The sequence below is a fragment of the Gobius niger genome, assembly GCF_951799975.1.
Source record: "Gobius niger genome assembly, chromosome: 1".
Taxonomy (NCBI): Eukaryota; Metazoa; Chordata; class Actinopteri; order Gobiiformes; family Gobiidae; genus Gobius; species Gobius niger.
This window is the reverse complement of record NC_136852.1, coordinates 61,703,844-61,720,617: the sequence shown is the minus strand read 5'-3', so window position 1 is coordinate 61,720,617 and position 16,774 is coordinate 61,703,844. Positions and strand designations below refer to the sequence as shown.

General features: G+C 40.6%; 1 protein-coding gene across 2 annotated transcripts; it reads left to right on the top strand.

The window, feature by feature from the left end:
* Positions 1-5,677: 5,677 nt before the first annotated feature.
* Positions 5,678-15,959, top strand: scarb2a (scavenger receptor class B, member 2a). 2 transcript variants are annotated; one of them, XM_079560511.1, is made up of 13 exons: positions 5,678-6,073; positions 8,995-9,152; positions 9,236-9,383; positions 9,465-9,659; positions 9,930-10,021; positions 10,273-10,392; positions 10,535-10,713; positions 11,264-11,382; positions 11,475-11,548; positions 11,654-11,705; positions 11,805-11,957; positions 12,720-12,767; positions 13,221-15,959. In XM_079560511.1, the coding sequence occupies exons 1-13, from the start codon at positions 5,951-5,953 to the stop codon at positions 13,350-13,352; spliced, it is 1,593 nt and encodes a 530-aa protein (XP_079416637.1). In that variant the 5' UTR covers positions 5,678-5,950; the 3' UTR covers positions 13,353-15,959. The 2 variants fall into 2 exon arrangements, with proteins under 2 accessions (XP_079416637.1, XP_079416638.1); XM_079560512.1 differs by lacking the exon at positions 12,720-12,767.
* Positions 15,960-16,774: the final 815 nt, after the last annotated feature.

Here is a 16,774-nt window from a genome sequence, read left to right as displayed (position 1 = left end):
AAAGCCCAAAAACCCAGATTGGGAGTAAATACAAACCTTGAGGAGAACCACATCGAAGGAGACATCCACTCCCTTGCACAGACAGAGCTGAGGACTGTGGAGCTAACATCCAGTCCTTGTTGAAGCAATATTGTCAAAACCTCCACCCTCTCTTCGCTGACTGAATGATCGTGTCACCTGGATTTTTAAGTGTGTCTTTGCAGAGACCTACTTTAGCACATAATACAATTTGATACAGAGATAGGGAAGACTTTAAACACTATACGCTTCATTTTTGGAACAGTCTCATAAAATCTTGACAGTATACTTAGTATACTCATTTATCAGGCAGGCACTAAATAGCAGGTGTAAGCCGAAAAATAAAATTCTATTTTGTTGCCATGTTGCACTTAATTTACCATTTGATGTTGCCTGTATTACAATTTTAGGGCCCAAATCTGAAATGCAAACGAGAGAATGCTATGTGTGTAAAAAAAAAAAGCATAAATGACTCTGCCGCTGATCCACTTTTACACGTGCTACTCGCTTTGCGCGTGAGCAAATGCTTGGTAAATGACCCCCTTAATGTCTTATATTTCGAGAATATTTTTCAGTTTGTACTCAGAGTTCACTTGTGAATGAGATTGGGATCTCACTAATAAAATAAAATTGTGTTTACATAGCCATTTCAATTACAGTCTGCATTAAGCACAGGAGCTTACATTGTCTGACAGTTGTTTATCTATGTGGCTGAGTTAGGCTTACCCTTGCACTTATACATTCCTGTGGTCACAGAACTGCTTTTAGATGACAGCACAATGCATCACGTACACCCATGAAAGATGAATATAGTCATATTGGTACTTCTTTGTGGGAGCTGCTGAGGTTTCTAAATGTTGGCATGTTACATGGTAAGCTAAGGGAAAATGTCTGTTTATTTATCAGTTTTATTTTGAAAAGCAGCCATAACTGCAGTCAAATCTGATGAAAATGCTCTTTCATGAAGTCGCAGAATTTTTTTAATGGAAATTTTACTCAACTGAAAGCAAATGGAAACTATTACCAGTTCGGTTGTTGACTGATTGGTGACTTGCACATGTCATAAAAGGCACTTGCTAGTGTTGTTTCCTTCCCTGCCTGGCTACCATCTTCTCACTTAATTACTACAAGGAAACGCCTGTTACCCAGCGTACTTTTAGTATAACACAGTGTACTGTTCCAGCAAAAGAGGATTTCCTTTGCATTTCCACGTATGCATATTTAACATGCCAGGTGTGATTGCTATTGAATCCATGCCCATAAAATTAGAAGTAAAACAAAGAATACATTTTTAAATGTCAAAGTATTAATTTTCTTAAAGTTTTGCTTTTACATTGAAAAAAAAACGGAACAACAGGAAATGTCTAATTGTCCTCTGGAGACTTTCTATTACTCAATGACATGAAAACTACAATTGAGGGAAACGTGTATGGTGGCCCGGAAATATTTTTGTTTGTGGTTAAATTTGTAAATTTGGCATTATACTTGGTTTCCTGGAAAGAATGCTTGTAAAACAATACAGAAGGCCTCTGTAAAAGTAAACAATAATGCACAGTGGTGGTGGAGATAAGTGCAAGAGTACAGGATGTAAGTCAGGTGTGGTGCCACATTTCTCTGCTCTCAACGCCCTATGATCAAGTTGGCAAACAAAATATGATTCTGTCTGCCTGAAGCCACAAGTCACACCATCGACCAACCTATCATCAAATTGAAGGTTGCATGTAAACAGTACATAAGGATGTTGGCCTCATTGTGCTCTAAAAGGAAAGCAGAGAACAAATAAACAATAAATGTGTTATTATTAACTTATTTGTTACACAATGTGCATACCCTGTTCACTAGTGGTTGGAGTTTATTAATTGCTCAATATGTGTTACATTAGAGTTCCTTTCTACAGTATAGTGTAGCCGATTTGATGGTGGGGAGTTGATACCATCTTTCCAGTGAAGTGCCCATAGGCAACAGACACAGAACATGACATGAGTTTAGGTTCCCTCAGTGTAATCAGTGAAGTGAAATTGTGGACATGCTTTCTCAGGCTTCATTCAGTGGACAATGCATACAGTGTTATGTAAGCATGGGGCCGCAGTGAGGCTATGCCAGGACGGCCTAATTGTTCTCAGAATGTAATTAGTCATAAACAATAATAAACATGAGTCAAATAGACCTGGCTTAGATTTTTTTTGGTTTGCTTTATTTTTTGCTGGTGCTCATATGAAAAACTGGAGCATTCTGTGACAGAACACATATCTTGAATGGTGGGAACTGAGCACTCCTATAGCGGACAAGGGAATTCTGTGCATTTTCTTACAGCTACTGTGTCTGCCTGTTTAAGAATATAGTCTGGTAGTTCCCAGAATACTCCGAGTTCCTTTGGTCTCCCTTGCCTTTCTCCTAGGAGAACATAGTGCAGATTAGGCCAGAAATAAATTTTGTGAATTGTGCCCTGCCCTCTGTACCAATAGCTTGCTTTGCATTAATCACCTTGGTTGCAAAGGTCTGATGAACCTTACAAGTCTCCACTCCCACAAGTATGCCTCCCTATATATCAGTGCTTACAAAGCCTGTCTTTGCCCCTGTAATACAGTGACTTAATGTTTGGTACCAGGCTCCACCACTTCTCAGTCTCTGGGGTGAATGACATTGCTTACCGTCTCAAGACACGGAATTTACTGAAAGGATTAGCAAAGTATCTACACTGGCGATATGAGAAAGAGGGATAGCTTTTAATGGAAGATGAAGGACAGCTGGCCTTTACACGTTTGGACAAACTGTTTAAGTTTTAACAATTACAGAGACTCCCCTAAAGTCCTGGTTCACCATGTAAATCATCCAAGCTTGTTTTAAAAATGACTGTGCTTCATTCTTTAATTGCAGCTTATACCTATTTTATTTCATATCAGTAGAGCATAACGTTTGCAATGTCAATGCATACAACACATTTATAATCTAAATAACATACATGCCAAAGCAGTAGAAAACTGTTTATACTACAATTTTAAACCCGACTTGGAAACGAAAGAAAAAGGTTCATACCCAATTCCACACAGATAAGTGAGAAACTCTTAAATTTTTGCTTTTAACACGATCTCTAACTCAGTTCTTCCTCCCTAAGGCAAGGCTAGGCGTCGATTGCTGTTTGTCTAAGGTTAAAGGTGAAAACTGTAGTCCCTTTAACTTGGAGGATTGTCTTTAAGCATATTGATTCACTCCGTGTATTTAGTAACTTATGAAGTGGTTTGGCCTTTGCAACACTTGTGGGTAAATAAAGTGTGCATATCAAACCTAGGCTGGCCTAGGTTTGATATGCACACTGTCAAATCGTTAAACAGTGAAGCTCAGTCACGTGTGGGTGCCTTTATCACAATTCACTGTTTGGGAATGGTGATTTAGCGGGGTTATCTTGTTTTTGCCCTATTTGAATGCCTATTTGTTTGCGAATATAAATCTTTATTGTGCTTCAGCTGGGCCTTGTAATGTAAGCCAAAATATTTTGTGTGAACATACTGCGGCACAATGAAGGATTTGTGCGGCCTTATAATACAGTACATTATTTGTTTTTTTCCCTCCTCCCTTTTGCATTGCTCACTGGCTCCTTTATATGTTTAATAAAATACATGGACTTTGAAAACTTAAGTCCCTAGTCATAAAATAGTGGGTGGGTGGCCTGGTGCCCCCCCCCCCCCCCCCCCCCCCCCCTAAACGGCCTGAGAAATGATTGCCGCATGGCCAACCAAACAAAAAAAGACATTGTCGCAAAGGGAGAACAGATTTGCCCGTCTTTTCCTTTCAGATAATGTTTCTGCATTGCTTTTCTATTGTGCTTCTCCCCTGAAGATTTTCTTTCGCTTTTTTTTGTATTATTTTAAATTTTCTTGTTTGGACAGATGCTGCCACCCCCACCCCCACCCCTCCTGCAGACCCCGTCCTCTTGAACTGCCATAGCACAGTAGAATGAGGTAACACTCAATTATATTAGAAGGCCAACCCAGATCCCAGACACTTCCTTCCTGCTGCTAATATCAAAAGATGTTATGAATATTGCTGCCTAGAGGAAAATGGTATGTTTTTGAAGTAAACTCTATGAATGGGTTATGTAAAAAGCAACTGAATGACCGCAATCACCTTTGGTTTGGTGGGCCAGAATGTAGAGACTATACTTTAAATGGTAATTGGATACATTTGCAACTGATGTAGGCTATAAAGTACAATATTTTGTTGTATTTAATAAGGCTTTCTGTCCTGCTACAACCTACAATCACATGGTTTAAGTGCAACATAAGCGCAGCATTGTTGGAAAACACAGGACGTCTCCTTTGAATTTATGTCAAACATGGTAAAAATTAATTATTTCTAGTCTCTTACCATTCAAATTTTGTCTTGAATATGTAATTTGACTTAACAAACGATCCTAGTGTAGTGTACAGCATTAGTTACCATGCCCATTTGTCTCTGTAGGCCTCCAATGTGTGTTTGCATTGGTTAACTTTCTCATTCATTGGGTCTTTTAGGCATATCTTATCAAGGCCCTGCAGAAATGGGTTATACATATGCAGGCCGGTTATGACTTATAATATTAATTGATATATATTCATCGGTGTGGGGATAATATTTTGCACCAAGTTACTTAATTTTACTTTTTTAAAAGACGAGCATGGGTCTATAGCATGGAGTGAATAAAGCACATTCCTTTGCTCTGCTCACAAAACCGTACTTTTGTTGCCACTATAATGCGTTTGCGTTGACCCAGCCGCTCACCATCCGCAGATCCGCTCTCGCCGGGTAGAGCATCACGCTGTCGGCTCCCCCTTTAAAGTAGCCCCGCCTTAAAATCAGTCGATCAAATTCAACATCGAACTCACCAGTTTCTGACCAATCAGAGCGCAAAAGGGGTGGTCTCAAGACGGTGGTCCGGGAGAGCGCCAGCCAATCTGAGCCGCAGATTGTCAAACAAAGCAGTCACGTCAGTACTAGTTGGTCGCTTGAATGGTGCATAGTGTGCACGCTGGGCTTATTTAAGGAGACGCGAGGATGTGAGCTAGGGATTCCTGTTTAAAGGTGGCTGAATACTGTTACCCCGTGCCTCCACATTTTATGTGAGTTGTTTGGCACTATTACTTGTTTTGTAATTTGTAAATAATCCTGAAAATGCGCAACACATAAAAACGTCCCTGTATGAACTATGGCATCAGATCTCCCAAGCGTGCGAATAATTACAATTTCCCAGGTGGGACATTAGATTACAGGTCCATGTGGACCTGCTCGAGTCGCTAATTTATTTCCACATTCCAGTGTAGGCCTACTTTGTGTCGTTGGCCCTTTCACGCCATTAACCTATGCAACAACCACGGACTAACAAACCGAGTATACGGACGTCATTGATACAAAGTAGCCCGGCTATTATTGTATTTCGATTCTAAAGAAAGCTTGGCGATTAAATAGTGTTGCTTTTGTTAGTTTGTTATTATTAAACGGCCACAGCCCTAGAAGTGTCCAAACAGCACTTTAGACAGGAGCAGAGCGCGGCTTGATGAATGTGTAGCGCGCACACACTCCCACTCACACACACACACGTGAACAGAGGGGAGGGGAGGGGAGGGGAGACGAGGTCTACTCCTAGAACAGCTTCAAACTGCTGCTGCTTCAGTCCGTCGCCGCTTCCTAGCAGCTCGTACCTCAGCAGCACCGCACCTTAGGTGCCAGCTTTAGGGGTTAGTTTCTAATTTTTCTAAGTGCCAACATTTTTTACACTGTTGTTCCTTCGCCTAGACGAAGCCAGCGGACTCGCACGGCACAAGACTGCAAGTTAAAATCCCAGCTGCTGAAGCACGAGAGGACGGACCTCGCCTTTTGTCTCTATTTTTCATAGAGACTTATCTACGACTTCAGTGAAGTTTTGTCCGGGCCGGAGGACAGCACAACGACATTCATCATGACCCGGAGATCCTGTGCCATTTACGCCACTGGCATCGTGTGCGCTCACCTCCTCATAGTGGGGATCGCTCTGGTCGTGGCTCAAGTCTTCCAAACCATGATTCACAGTCGCTTAAAAAAGGTATGCTTCTTCCTATTAAATGTATAGAGAGACCATATGAGCAGTTATTGTTTCTCACTTTGATGTATACATGCTGCTTCAGCATCCTTCATTGAAATCTCTGTCCTTGAAGCTCTTAGTTTCACCCGCAGCTTATTCTGCAGTAGTCTTTCAATAGGCTTTTTATAAGCAAAACACACAAGCAAAAATCATATGATCTTGCCTATTGCTAGCTGAAATCCAGAAACCTTTCATCCTTTCACATTTCTAAAATCCACATTGTCTGGATAAGATTCAAATGGTGTGATGTCAAACCTCACTCAGAAATGACAAGTCCACTCCTAGCCTTGATGCTGATGTTTCATAAAACTAGTCCACTACAGTGCTTTGGGCATGACTTAAATAAGCCCAGCGTGCATAGTGTGCACGCTGGGCTTATTTAAGGAGACGCGAGGATGTGAGCTAGGGATTCCTGTTTAAAGGTGGCTGAATACTGTTACCCCGTGCCTCCACATTTTATGTGAGTTGTTTGGCACTATTACTTGTTTTGTAAAAGCATGACCTTTGTGTCAGCAGGTCATGCTTTGGGCATGACCTGCTGACACAAATGTTGCAGGCTTTGAGCCTTGCCCACCGGCCAGGTTAGCTGTCAGAGGTTTACCGGTAGTAATAGTAAATTCTAAGCCAGCAGGGTGGGTGAGTAAGGGGGAGGTGTCCGGGCTGGGTGGGGGGGAAGGGAGCCAGCATTGGTGACTGTGCAGGCTGTAGGAGTCCTGAATTGCTGTGTGAGTACACAGCAATTCGAAAATCAAGTGGTTTGTGGTTGTAGCAGCTGTTATATCTATAAGTTTAGGTCAGTGTTACACAAATGGCCCACTGGTTAAATGTGTCTTCCTGTGCAAAGTTTGTCATAAATTCTGTGGTCTAGAATTTTGTATTTGATATGTGGCTATGTTAGTTTCTTATTTCAGTTTTGTTTTCAAAATATTATAAAAGTAGAAATGAAATATACAAATTCTGGGCGAACAAAAAATATTTTCTCCCTCTATTATAATAGTGCTCATCATGAAGACTTTACTGATGCGGCAGGAGAGTTTAGCAGCTGTCTCTGTCAACCTCCCTTTCCTTCAATTGCTCCTGCCTCCCCTTTAAAATAGTTTGCATTCCTCAAGCTGACAACAATCAGTTGGATTCCACATACATTAAAACATGTTTACATATCTGTTTCCTCTCTGGTGACTCTTTTTTAAATTTATTTATTTATATATATATACTAAAGAAACCCACATTTGTGTCCGTGACGTAGACTTAAACTCACTGACACACTTTCCCCTCTTGACTGTCAGACTAATCTTAATTATGGCATGGTCCCAGTAGACGTATTTTGCAGAAGTTAGTCAAAGTTCATCAGCAGCAGATGAAAACCTGATGTGGCTGCCAGTAATTGCACAAAATGTCTGCATGGCTAAACCTGCTTATTGCGTTTCCATTGACGAGCTACAACATGCTGAGCTCCCTCAAATCGACATATGTATTAGTCTTGCTCTAGATCTACCTATTATCTGTCTATTATGTTTTTAACAAAAGATGCATCAAAAGCGGTTTCCTGTAATGCTGGTGAACTGGGCGTGGAAGCAAGTACTGAGAAAGTCATGTGAGGAATTTGACAGAAGTCTATGCCTTAAGGGCATAATTTTAGCCTAAGAGCAACCCCGTATTCTCCTGTTGTTCAAACCTCAGTCTGTCACGAGTGATTCTGTTAGACTCAAAAACAGAAAAAGGGACAACTCTTGATCGCATACTCCTCCTTTTAAAATTACGTTTTTCAGAGCAAGCTTTTGGTTGCAATACTGAATAAGGTGACAGTTCAAGAGCAAGGTTGTTATACAGAAACATATCACTCCCATCATCAACACTTGACTCTTCAATGTGTTGAATTTTGTTGGTCAACTAGGTATTAGGCAATGGCAATTTGGCCTTTAGTAGTGTTCAAGAGCAAGGACTTCTTTCATGGACAAAACATATTCATTACCTAACATGCTGTTTTGATAGTCCCCTTACTCTGCACAGAGACAAGGCCAGCAAAAAAAACGCCTCAGTAGTTTGTTTGGAACCGTATGTTCATAAACATTAAGAAGACAGTTGTTGCATCTTGCTTTAGTGATGCCTTTTATATATCTGATGTCATCTCGTCTGATTTGAATTGAGAAAGAATAGCAAGTTGGGCGTGATTATAGAGCTCATCGGAGAGAATGATGAATGAACATTAAAGCCTACACACTTTGTCACATAGATGATCAAAGCGGGTACTTTTGGAGACCCATTTACCCTCTATTATGCCTTTTGTGAAGTAGTAAAATGTAGCCCACCAATCCCATTGAACAGTTCTATAGAGAAGTTAAACAAGCTTGACGTTGTAAGATAAACAGGACTTCCCCACCACACCTAACCTATATGGCCCCAAGGAGCACCTCAGAGACTTCAAAGAACAATATATTATGACCACTCGGGGTTCTCTGGAACAAACTGCATAAAGACAAGAAGGAAGTGTGGTATTTTTCTTTCCCTGATCCCAAAATACCTTCAGAAAAGCATGTCTCTGAAGGTATTTCTTTTCCTGGACGATAACGATCTAGGTCTGTGAACACAAGGAAAGCACCGGTTGACATTCGCTGAGACGTTTTGAGTGTGAGGAGCGGGTGCCTCCTGTGTACACATGAGGCTGCCTGCTCTGTCGCAATCGAACCCTGTTTACAACTTTGCTTCCCCTTTCACGTAATTTTGGCTTGTACAACTTGATCCATGAGTCACATTCTCTAATGCTGAATAACTGTCGGAGTGATTTGGGAGAGGCAGATTAGCTGTTTGCTGTTTTTATAAAATTGCACACAAATTTGAAGGCCATCTGTGTTATTTTATGAATGTGCTGTTTCTCTTTCTAGGAAATAACTTTGACAGAGAAGAGCCAAGTCTTTGAGGGTTGGAAGAACCCCCCTCCTCCTGTTTACATGGAATATTACTTTTTCAACGTGACCAACCCTGAGGTGTTTTTAGCAGGAGGAAAGGCATCACTAAAGCAAATTGGACCATATACTTACAGGTATGACTTGTAATATATACTTGTTTGTTTGCTTTTCCCTTACAACATCAAAAACCTCTCTTTATATATATTTTTTGATACAGGGAATATAGACCAAGAGAAAATATAACTTTCTTGGAGAACGGCACCAAGGTTTTTGCCCTCAATCCCAAAACCTTTGTTTTTGTCCCTGAGAAGTCGGCTGGTGACCCCACTGTGGACATTATCAGGACGGTCAATATCCCATTTGTGGTATGTCTTTGCTTTTTGTACTTTCATATGGCATGTGTCTAAGCGTGTTGATTTAATGTTGGATCTCTTCTTATTTCTTAGGTTGTGATGGATCAGCTGAACTCCTATTCCTTTTTCCTACGAACATTGGTGTCAATGTATATGAACAGCCTGGGCGTCGAGGTGTTCATGACCCGTACTGTGCATGAGGTTCTGTGGGGTTTCAAAGACCCCATCCTCACCAAAGTCCACTCCTTGAAGCCTGATGTGGATGAGTATTTTGGCCTAATGTGGAAGGTAAGTGAATCTCGCCTTCTAATGGGTTACTATAGAGCAGTAAACCATAATGGCCTTTGGTGCTAGTAAGAGAGCTGAAGTCAGGGTTTAAACTGAGGAAGCGGGTCTGGAGGAACAAAAGCGTGATGTTCGATTTGCTGATGTGTCATGATAAATGATGCTGACATATACAGTAAAACCATCTGACAATGGGTCACTTTTGTGGGGTTTTTTGTCTTCACGTATTCCTATTTGTTGACTGAATGTTGTCTCTTTCCATCTGCTTGGCAGAAAAATGGTACACATGAAGGGGAGTTTGTGTTCCATACTGGTGAGGAAAACTACATGGATTATGGCAAGATTGACACCTGGGATGGCTTGAGGTAAAGCATCTTGTGGAACTGTTGAAATATGGTCATCATTGTGACTTATTGGGATACTGAGGCATATGTTCAGTGTGAACTAGTTTAGAGTCAACGCATTGCCCTGTGGCTTCATGTTCGGCGTTGCAAAATGACTGTTTACCTTTGCGAGGCGACTTTGCACTTTAAATCTATCATGAGTGAGCAAATTCTGGTTTACACTTACACAATGGTAACCCCTAAATCCTCTTTCTTGTGAAATCGATCAATAGGGAGATGTCATGGTGGTCTTCGAACCAGAGCAACATGATCAATGGAACAGACGGTGCAGTCTTCCACCCTTTGATAAACCGAAACGAGCTGCTTTACATCTTCGCTGCTGATCTCTGCAGGTAGGTGCGGTAGTTATTGTAACTGATCAAAGAACCTTGAACCAACCCAGCAGTTTGTTTCTGTGTTAATGTAAAATCTTGCCATTATCATTGAATTATGTCTTATGTGTAAGAGTCACAAATCCTTTTCTCTCTCTTGTAGGTCTATTCATTTGGCCTATGTGAAGGATGTGGAGGTGAAAGGCATACAGGCTTATCGCTTTGCCCCCCCCAGTGACGTTCTCATGAGCCCCAAAGACAATCCAACTAATGAGGGCTTCTGTGTGCCGGCTGGAGACTGTCTCGGCACCGGAGTGCTTAAAGTCAGCGTTTGTCGACAAGGTAGTGGCACCGAACATGTTCCTCCTCTTACACATACACGCTAACCCCTCAGTCACCCACAGCTCATGCCCCACTTAACAAGTTCCCTTTGATGCGAGGTCTGTCACATGACACAGTCGCCCCTTCTCTGTCCCCACGGAAAGTTTCCTTCATTCATTCTGACTGCCGGCATTCCTGCTGTTTGAGCATGTCCGATTTTGCTCAATTCACGGTTCAATGATTAACTCGGTGGTAGCTATTAAAGTACATTATAGTAGCCATTGACTGTACTGTGATTGATTCTGATAAGCTTCACTGTAGCTGAGGGTAGCTGTAGTAGATATGCTACAGCAAGCACACATTTGTATGTTTCAATAAGTGTTTTATTGTTTTATTATGCATATGCTTATTTTATTTCAAAACGTGGTATCTTAGGAGTTGTTATTGTTTGCCCTTATGTTCTTATCCGTTACCTTCGTAAATTCCGTACACATTGCATTATGGTAGACTTCTTATCTGGCCATTTATGATGTTTTCAAATGACTAACCACTCACGTTTTTCCACTTACAGGTGCTCCTATCGTGGTGTCATTTCCTCACTTTTATCAAGCTGAGGATGCCTATATTAACGCCTTTGAAGGACTAAACCCAAACAAGGAAGAACATGAGACTTACCTTGACTTGCAGCCGGTATGTTTTAATACTTGGTAGTATTTATTGCTAATTACATAATTCAAGAATGCTGTGATGAGGTTTCATCTCTTTTTTTTTTTTTTTTTTAGACAACCGGTGTCCCAATTCGTGCCTGCAAAAGAGCCCAGCTCAATATCATTCTGAAGCGAGTCCCAGGATTCCCGTAAGTGGGGTTTTGAACTTTCCCCGGGATGGCTCTTGCCTCACTGTCCTAATTTTGACCACATGTTGAGCTGTCCTCTCTGACCTCTGTTTTTCTTCATTTCAGCAAAACCAAACACCTCAATGAGACCATATTCCCCATCATGTTTGTCAATGAGGTAAACGCCAGTGCCTTGACAGCAAAATGTACCCAAAATGTACAAAGAACCGAAACTCAATCTTTTTTCTCTCTTCCTTCTTTCTTTTCCCCGTACTAGACGGCAACCATTGATGATGACTCGGCAAACCAGATGAGAACGTTGCTCTTGATAGTAACACTTGTCTCAAACTTCCCCCTGCTCATAGTGGGCATGGGCATCATTCTGTTGCTCGTCCTGGTTGTCTTGTTCTGCCGAAATCGCCAGAAGAAGGTAGGAATTGCGCTTGCCCTGCTGTTTGTGAAACTAGTTGTAGAATTAATCCCATTAGTAAAAGCAAACAAACTTACACCAACTCATTGTGTAACAGAAACATTGATAACTAGATTAACATAGACATTAGCTTATTTTTAAGTGTTATTAGCAGTTTTGACTTTGAGTTTTTATTTTTTTGGCAGGAGTGACATCCTTGTGAATTATACGCAAAAAAAAAAAGGCTTAAAGCTTTGTGCATGCCGCATTAATACACTAACACTAAACGCTAAGCCAGCATGTTAATCTGTATATTTGCATCTTTGGTATGTAGGATTCTTATGGAAAAAATCATTTTGGTTTTACACAAGTTGCACAAGTTGGAAAGGGTATCAAAGAGCATTGATCTAAAGTAGAGCTTGCGATGATGTACAGCTCATGTTCCGTCTTATCATATGCTTATCTTTGACTGTTTATCTAAACTTTAGTGAAAACCTCATCGTCCTTAGACTAGGTCAGTTACTGTCAAGAACCGGTTAAACATTACTTCACTATTCACCTGATTGGACAGCGTTTGATTGTACAAAGCAAATGGATATATTTAACATTGCTTTTTGAATAGTGCTTACGATCTTTGGCCATACAGACTGTATAGATTATATGATGGTCGTAGATTTGTGGGTGGGGAATGATACAATGTTACATGCTTAATTGCAATGTGAAATGTTTAATTAACCATGTTCTTAATTTTCTTTAACCCCCCCCTTTTCTTTTCTGTTTTAGAACGACGTAAAACGTATTGATTTTACTGAAGCTTTTCATTCTTTTACTGTAAGTCTTCATTTTGCCTTGTTTGCTGTTCTTTTCATTTGTCTTAATTTTTGGATTATTTTTATTGGGATTTAATTCTCCACTTGTCGTTTTTCGCATAACTTGGTGTTTTGTGGCGCTTCTGTTGTTTTTGGACAATATTAAGATTCATTTGGTCACCTGTTAACGTTTCACTCAGACTGGGCCATGGTTCAAAAGTTTCATCCATTGTTTTTGGACAATATTAAGATTCATTTGGTCACCTGTTAACGTTTCACTCAGACTGGGCCATGGTTCAAAAGTTTCATCCATTGTTTTTGGAGAATATTAAGATTCATTTGGTCACCTGTTAACATTTCACACAGATAGCTCAAACATTTATTGAAGTGTTGATGCTGTAATTGTGCTCAAATGTTCTCACGAAATTGGATTAGTAAAGTTTTTTTGTGTGTGTTTTTTACAATTTCTTCACAGACGGCAAAAGATGAAACTGCTTACACTCAGGTCAGCGACAAACCTGACGAGCCTTCAGCAACGCAGGCCACCCAGCCCTCAAGGAACGGCTCCTACATTGCCATGTCCCCAGTGGAGGCCCAGAAATGCTGATGGAGGATGTGTCCTGTCTCTAGAGCTCAGGAAGAGGGCTAAGGGAGCAATGCAGGGAGCTAAACTATCACTTGGCTCAATTTTAGTTTGGTTCTGGGTGGGGGAAGGGGCAGCCCACAAGCCCCAGTTAATGTTTATCCAACAAAGACTTTGCTCCTCTTACTGGGCCCTCGTATGACTGTCCTCTACTCTACCTGCTGAGCATGGCCCGCACTACCTGCTGTACTGCAACATGAACTCTACACCTTTCCTCCTTTCAGTCCTGGTCGGCCTTGACACAAAAGACTCTAAGCTCCACCAGGACCAGCCTTTATTTCACTTCTTCTGAGGGAACACGGTAGCATAGATGCCTTTGCTGCACACAGATGCACGGTCTTTCAGCAGAACAACGGTGGGCCGGAGTTTAGGTTCGGCTTAATCAACAGTATTCTGTAATGGGCCCTACAAATCAACTATACTATTACTATACCCCTTTAAAGAAGATGCCCTTTTGACCTGACATTAAGGGGATACAATGGTTTTGTCAAGAAACCTGAATTACCATATCCTTTTTAGAAAAAGACAACAAAAAAGACCAAAAAAAAAGAACATTTCCAAGTAGACTGAGCCAAACTTTTGCCTTTTGTGCTAAGATGAATTTGGGCACACCCGCATTGCACTTGATGTTTGATCATTTCATGAATAGGGTGTGCACCTTATCTTACATTTCGGTGTCCTTTTATTATGGACAAGGGTTGATGGAACACCTGGAAACTTGTGATTTATCTTTTTCTCAGCAGCGCCTTTTACCAAACACTACACGCTCTTAGGAATCGAGACAGTAGCAGTATTTTTAGGTAGTTGATCTGATGAGGTTCTATCTGCACCCACATGACTTAACAAGGGAGACTTGAACCAACTTTCTGCCTTAAAATGGTTCCGTATGTTCATACATTGTCAGAATAAGCTGGAAATAACTTGTACGTGCACTGTATGAAATGGGGAATTGATGAGATACCTCTGACCTGATCCAGCAAGCAGTCCTGCTAGGCGTGCTCAAAGACACGACTCTACCCCTGTGTCCACCACTCCAGCATGACGACACTGTTACTTAGACAAAGCACAACGCGGATTGCTAAACCCAGTCCTGAAGGCTACCAGGTTTTTGGTCCTTCCTGTGAATTTCAAAGATGCTGTCATGAGCCAGAGCTCCCGATTATTGGCCCTGTGCAGCCGCTAACCACATCACATTCCTAGCTGCCATTTGCTTTGCAGTGGAACCGTTAATGTCCAGGCAAATGCACTGCAGCTCTTGATCACTGTCTTGTCTTTTATGTTTTATGTGGTCTCTATTGTTTTTCACCGATTACACCTGTCCTGCTCACTAGTGATCTTCAGCGAGTTGAAGAATGACAATACTTTCTGTGCACTTTGCTTGGGAATTGTGCCCTTTTTCTTTTCTTTTTTCCATTGTGAGTTTGTTTTATTTGTCCGATGTCCATTTCAATGCAGGTGGTCGTTATGTACATTTCACTATTATGTCCTGTTAGTATTGATTATGAAAGATATTAAGACAAAAGGCATGGTCTTCTGTTACTTTTGTGCTCATGTAGTGTTACTTTTCTGTCCTTATGTATTATTGCTGCTACATTTGCCATATTTGTTGGACCTATTTTGTGTATTGGTTATCATGAATGGCTTTTATTCAGTTTGGGATTGGATAAAAGGTTTTCTCAAACGTTTTGTAGATCCAACAACTTGAACCTGAAAAGAATAATTGACCCTGCTGCCATGTACTTGCAGACATCAGTAAGGCCATATTAACATTGAGCAACATTTTCATCCCCTCAGTTAATTTTGTATTCTATCACAGGTAGATTTTGGTGTAGGGACTATTTAAATGGGACTAGTCAATGAAGCATCTTAAATTGGGAGATCATTTGCTATTGTGAAGCCAACTGTACACAAATACCTTTGACTTGAACCTTACACCTTGAGCCTAAAGAGTTGAATCTACCTTAGTAATGTCTTATGCATAGTACACCATTGAGTCCAGGTGCTGAAACTTACCGACTTGTCCTGGCTTGACCAAAGATACCCTCATAGATTTCTCATGCACCATGTTTACCCTCCTGCCAGAATGGCAGTGCCACAACCACCACACCTACCTTTCACTATTTGTGCCACCATAAGTGAAGTATTCATAGTTGCGTGCCCATTTAAGCGTGCGATTGTCATTGACATCAAGGGTTTTCTTTTTTTTTTTTGTAGTTGCTTTTCTAAGACTGGATTTAGAATGACATTGTTTCTATAAAGACTGTGGTGCTGTTTGTCTGCACTATTGAAATCTCAGTATTATGTAAAACAAAGCAATAGAGTTATGTAAAATATATGGGGCCACATTATTTCCTATTTTTTTTTTCCCTTTGTGCATTTATTTTTCCTTAAGTTTGGTTTAGTATTTTTGTAATACTCTGGTGTAAAGCACATTCTGTTCATTCATTTCAGTGTCGTATGATGGCCCGGTGTCGTGTGTTTGTGAGGTGGGTGTGTAATGAAACGTTTGTCTGTGATGCCAATGCACCGTATGTGTAAAACTGGACTATCGGGAAGGCTGAGTATCTTGATGATAAAGAAAGTGTAGACACTAAAGAATCTATAGATGAATGAAGCCCTCCTTCAGGGAAGAGCAGCAGTGCCATACCATCTGATTTGGTCCTTTGATCTTTGGGAGGACCACACCATTCATTAAGGTGTTCTGAAATAACACGTTTCCTCTGTACTAATTTGTTTTGCTGCTGAAAATGACAATCCCCTTGTCATGTTAGGTGCAAAATGATCTTGAAGTAATATTCATTTTTAGTTTTGATAATTTACACTGCACAGATGTTTCTACAGTGCTTTTGTAAACATTTCTAGTGTATTTGCAAAAAATAAAAAAATGCAAAGATCATTATGCTAAAGTGTCTTCTTTCACAATGCTGTATGTCTACATTAACTTCAGGAGGTTTTCAGACCTTTTATTACATTTTTTATTGATAAACCTTCTATACCGTGGGCAAGCAAAGGCTGGTGCCACTAGAACTCAAACATATAAGATTGTGTAACAACGCTGGCTTATTTCTGTTCTTTTTTTAACTTAAAGTGTCAAATGACATGTTGTACAGTATATAGTGCCCCTTCACACCCTCCATGGGCGGTCTCCCGTCAATCCAAGCAGAGCTTGAGGGTTCTATGCAGTATCTTTGCTGTTCCAAGAACTGCACTTTTCTGGACTTAGATGTCTGATGTACAGTGGGAGGAAAAGGTGACTACATGGTGGAATTTCTTACATTTCTGCCTAAATTGGTCATAAAATTAAAATCACAGGAATGATTAAACAGTGTCTGCTTGAACTAATACCACCTAGACATTTACATGTATCATATTTTTATTGGATTTTA

Bases quoted from the DNA above. Each gene is read 5' to 3' on its own strand.
- scarb2a (XM_079560511.1), top strand. From the start codon at position 5,951: ATGACCCGGAGATCCTGTGCCATTTACGCCACTGGCATCGTGTGCGCT. The intron at 9,153-9,235 runs GTATGACTTGTA...TTTTTGATACAG, and splicing joins ATTGGACCATATACTTACAG to GGAATATAGACCAAGAGAAA. The intron at 10,714-11,263 runs GTAGTGGCACCG...TTCCACTTACAG, and splicing joins AGTCAGCGTTTGTCGACAAG to GTGCTCCTATCGTGGTGTCA.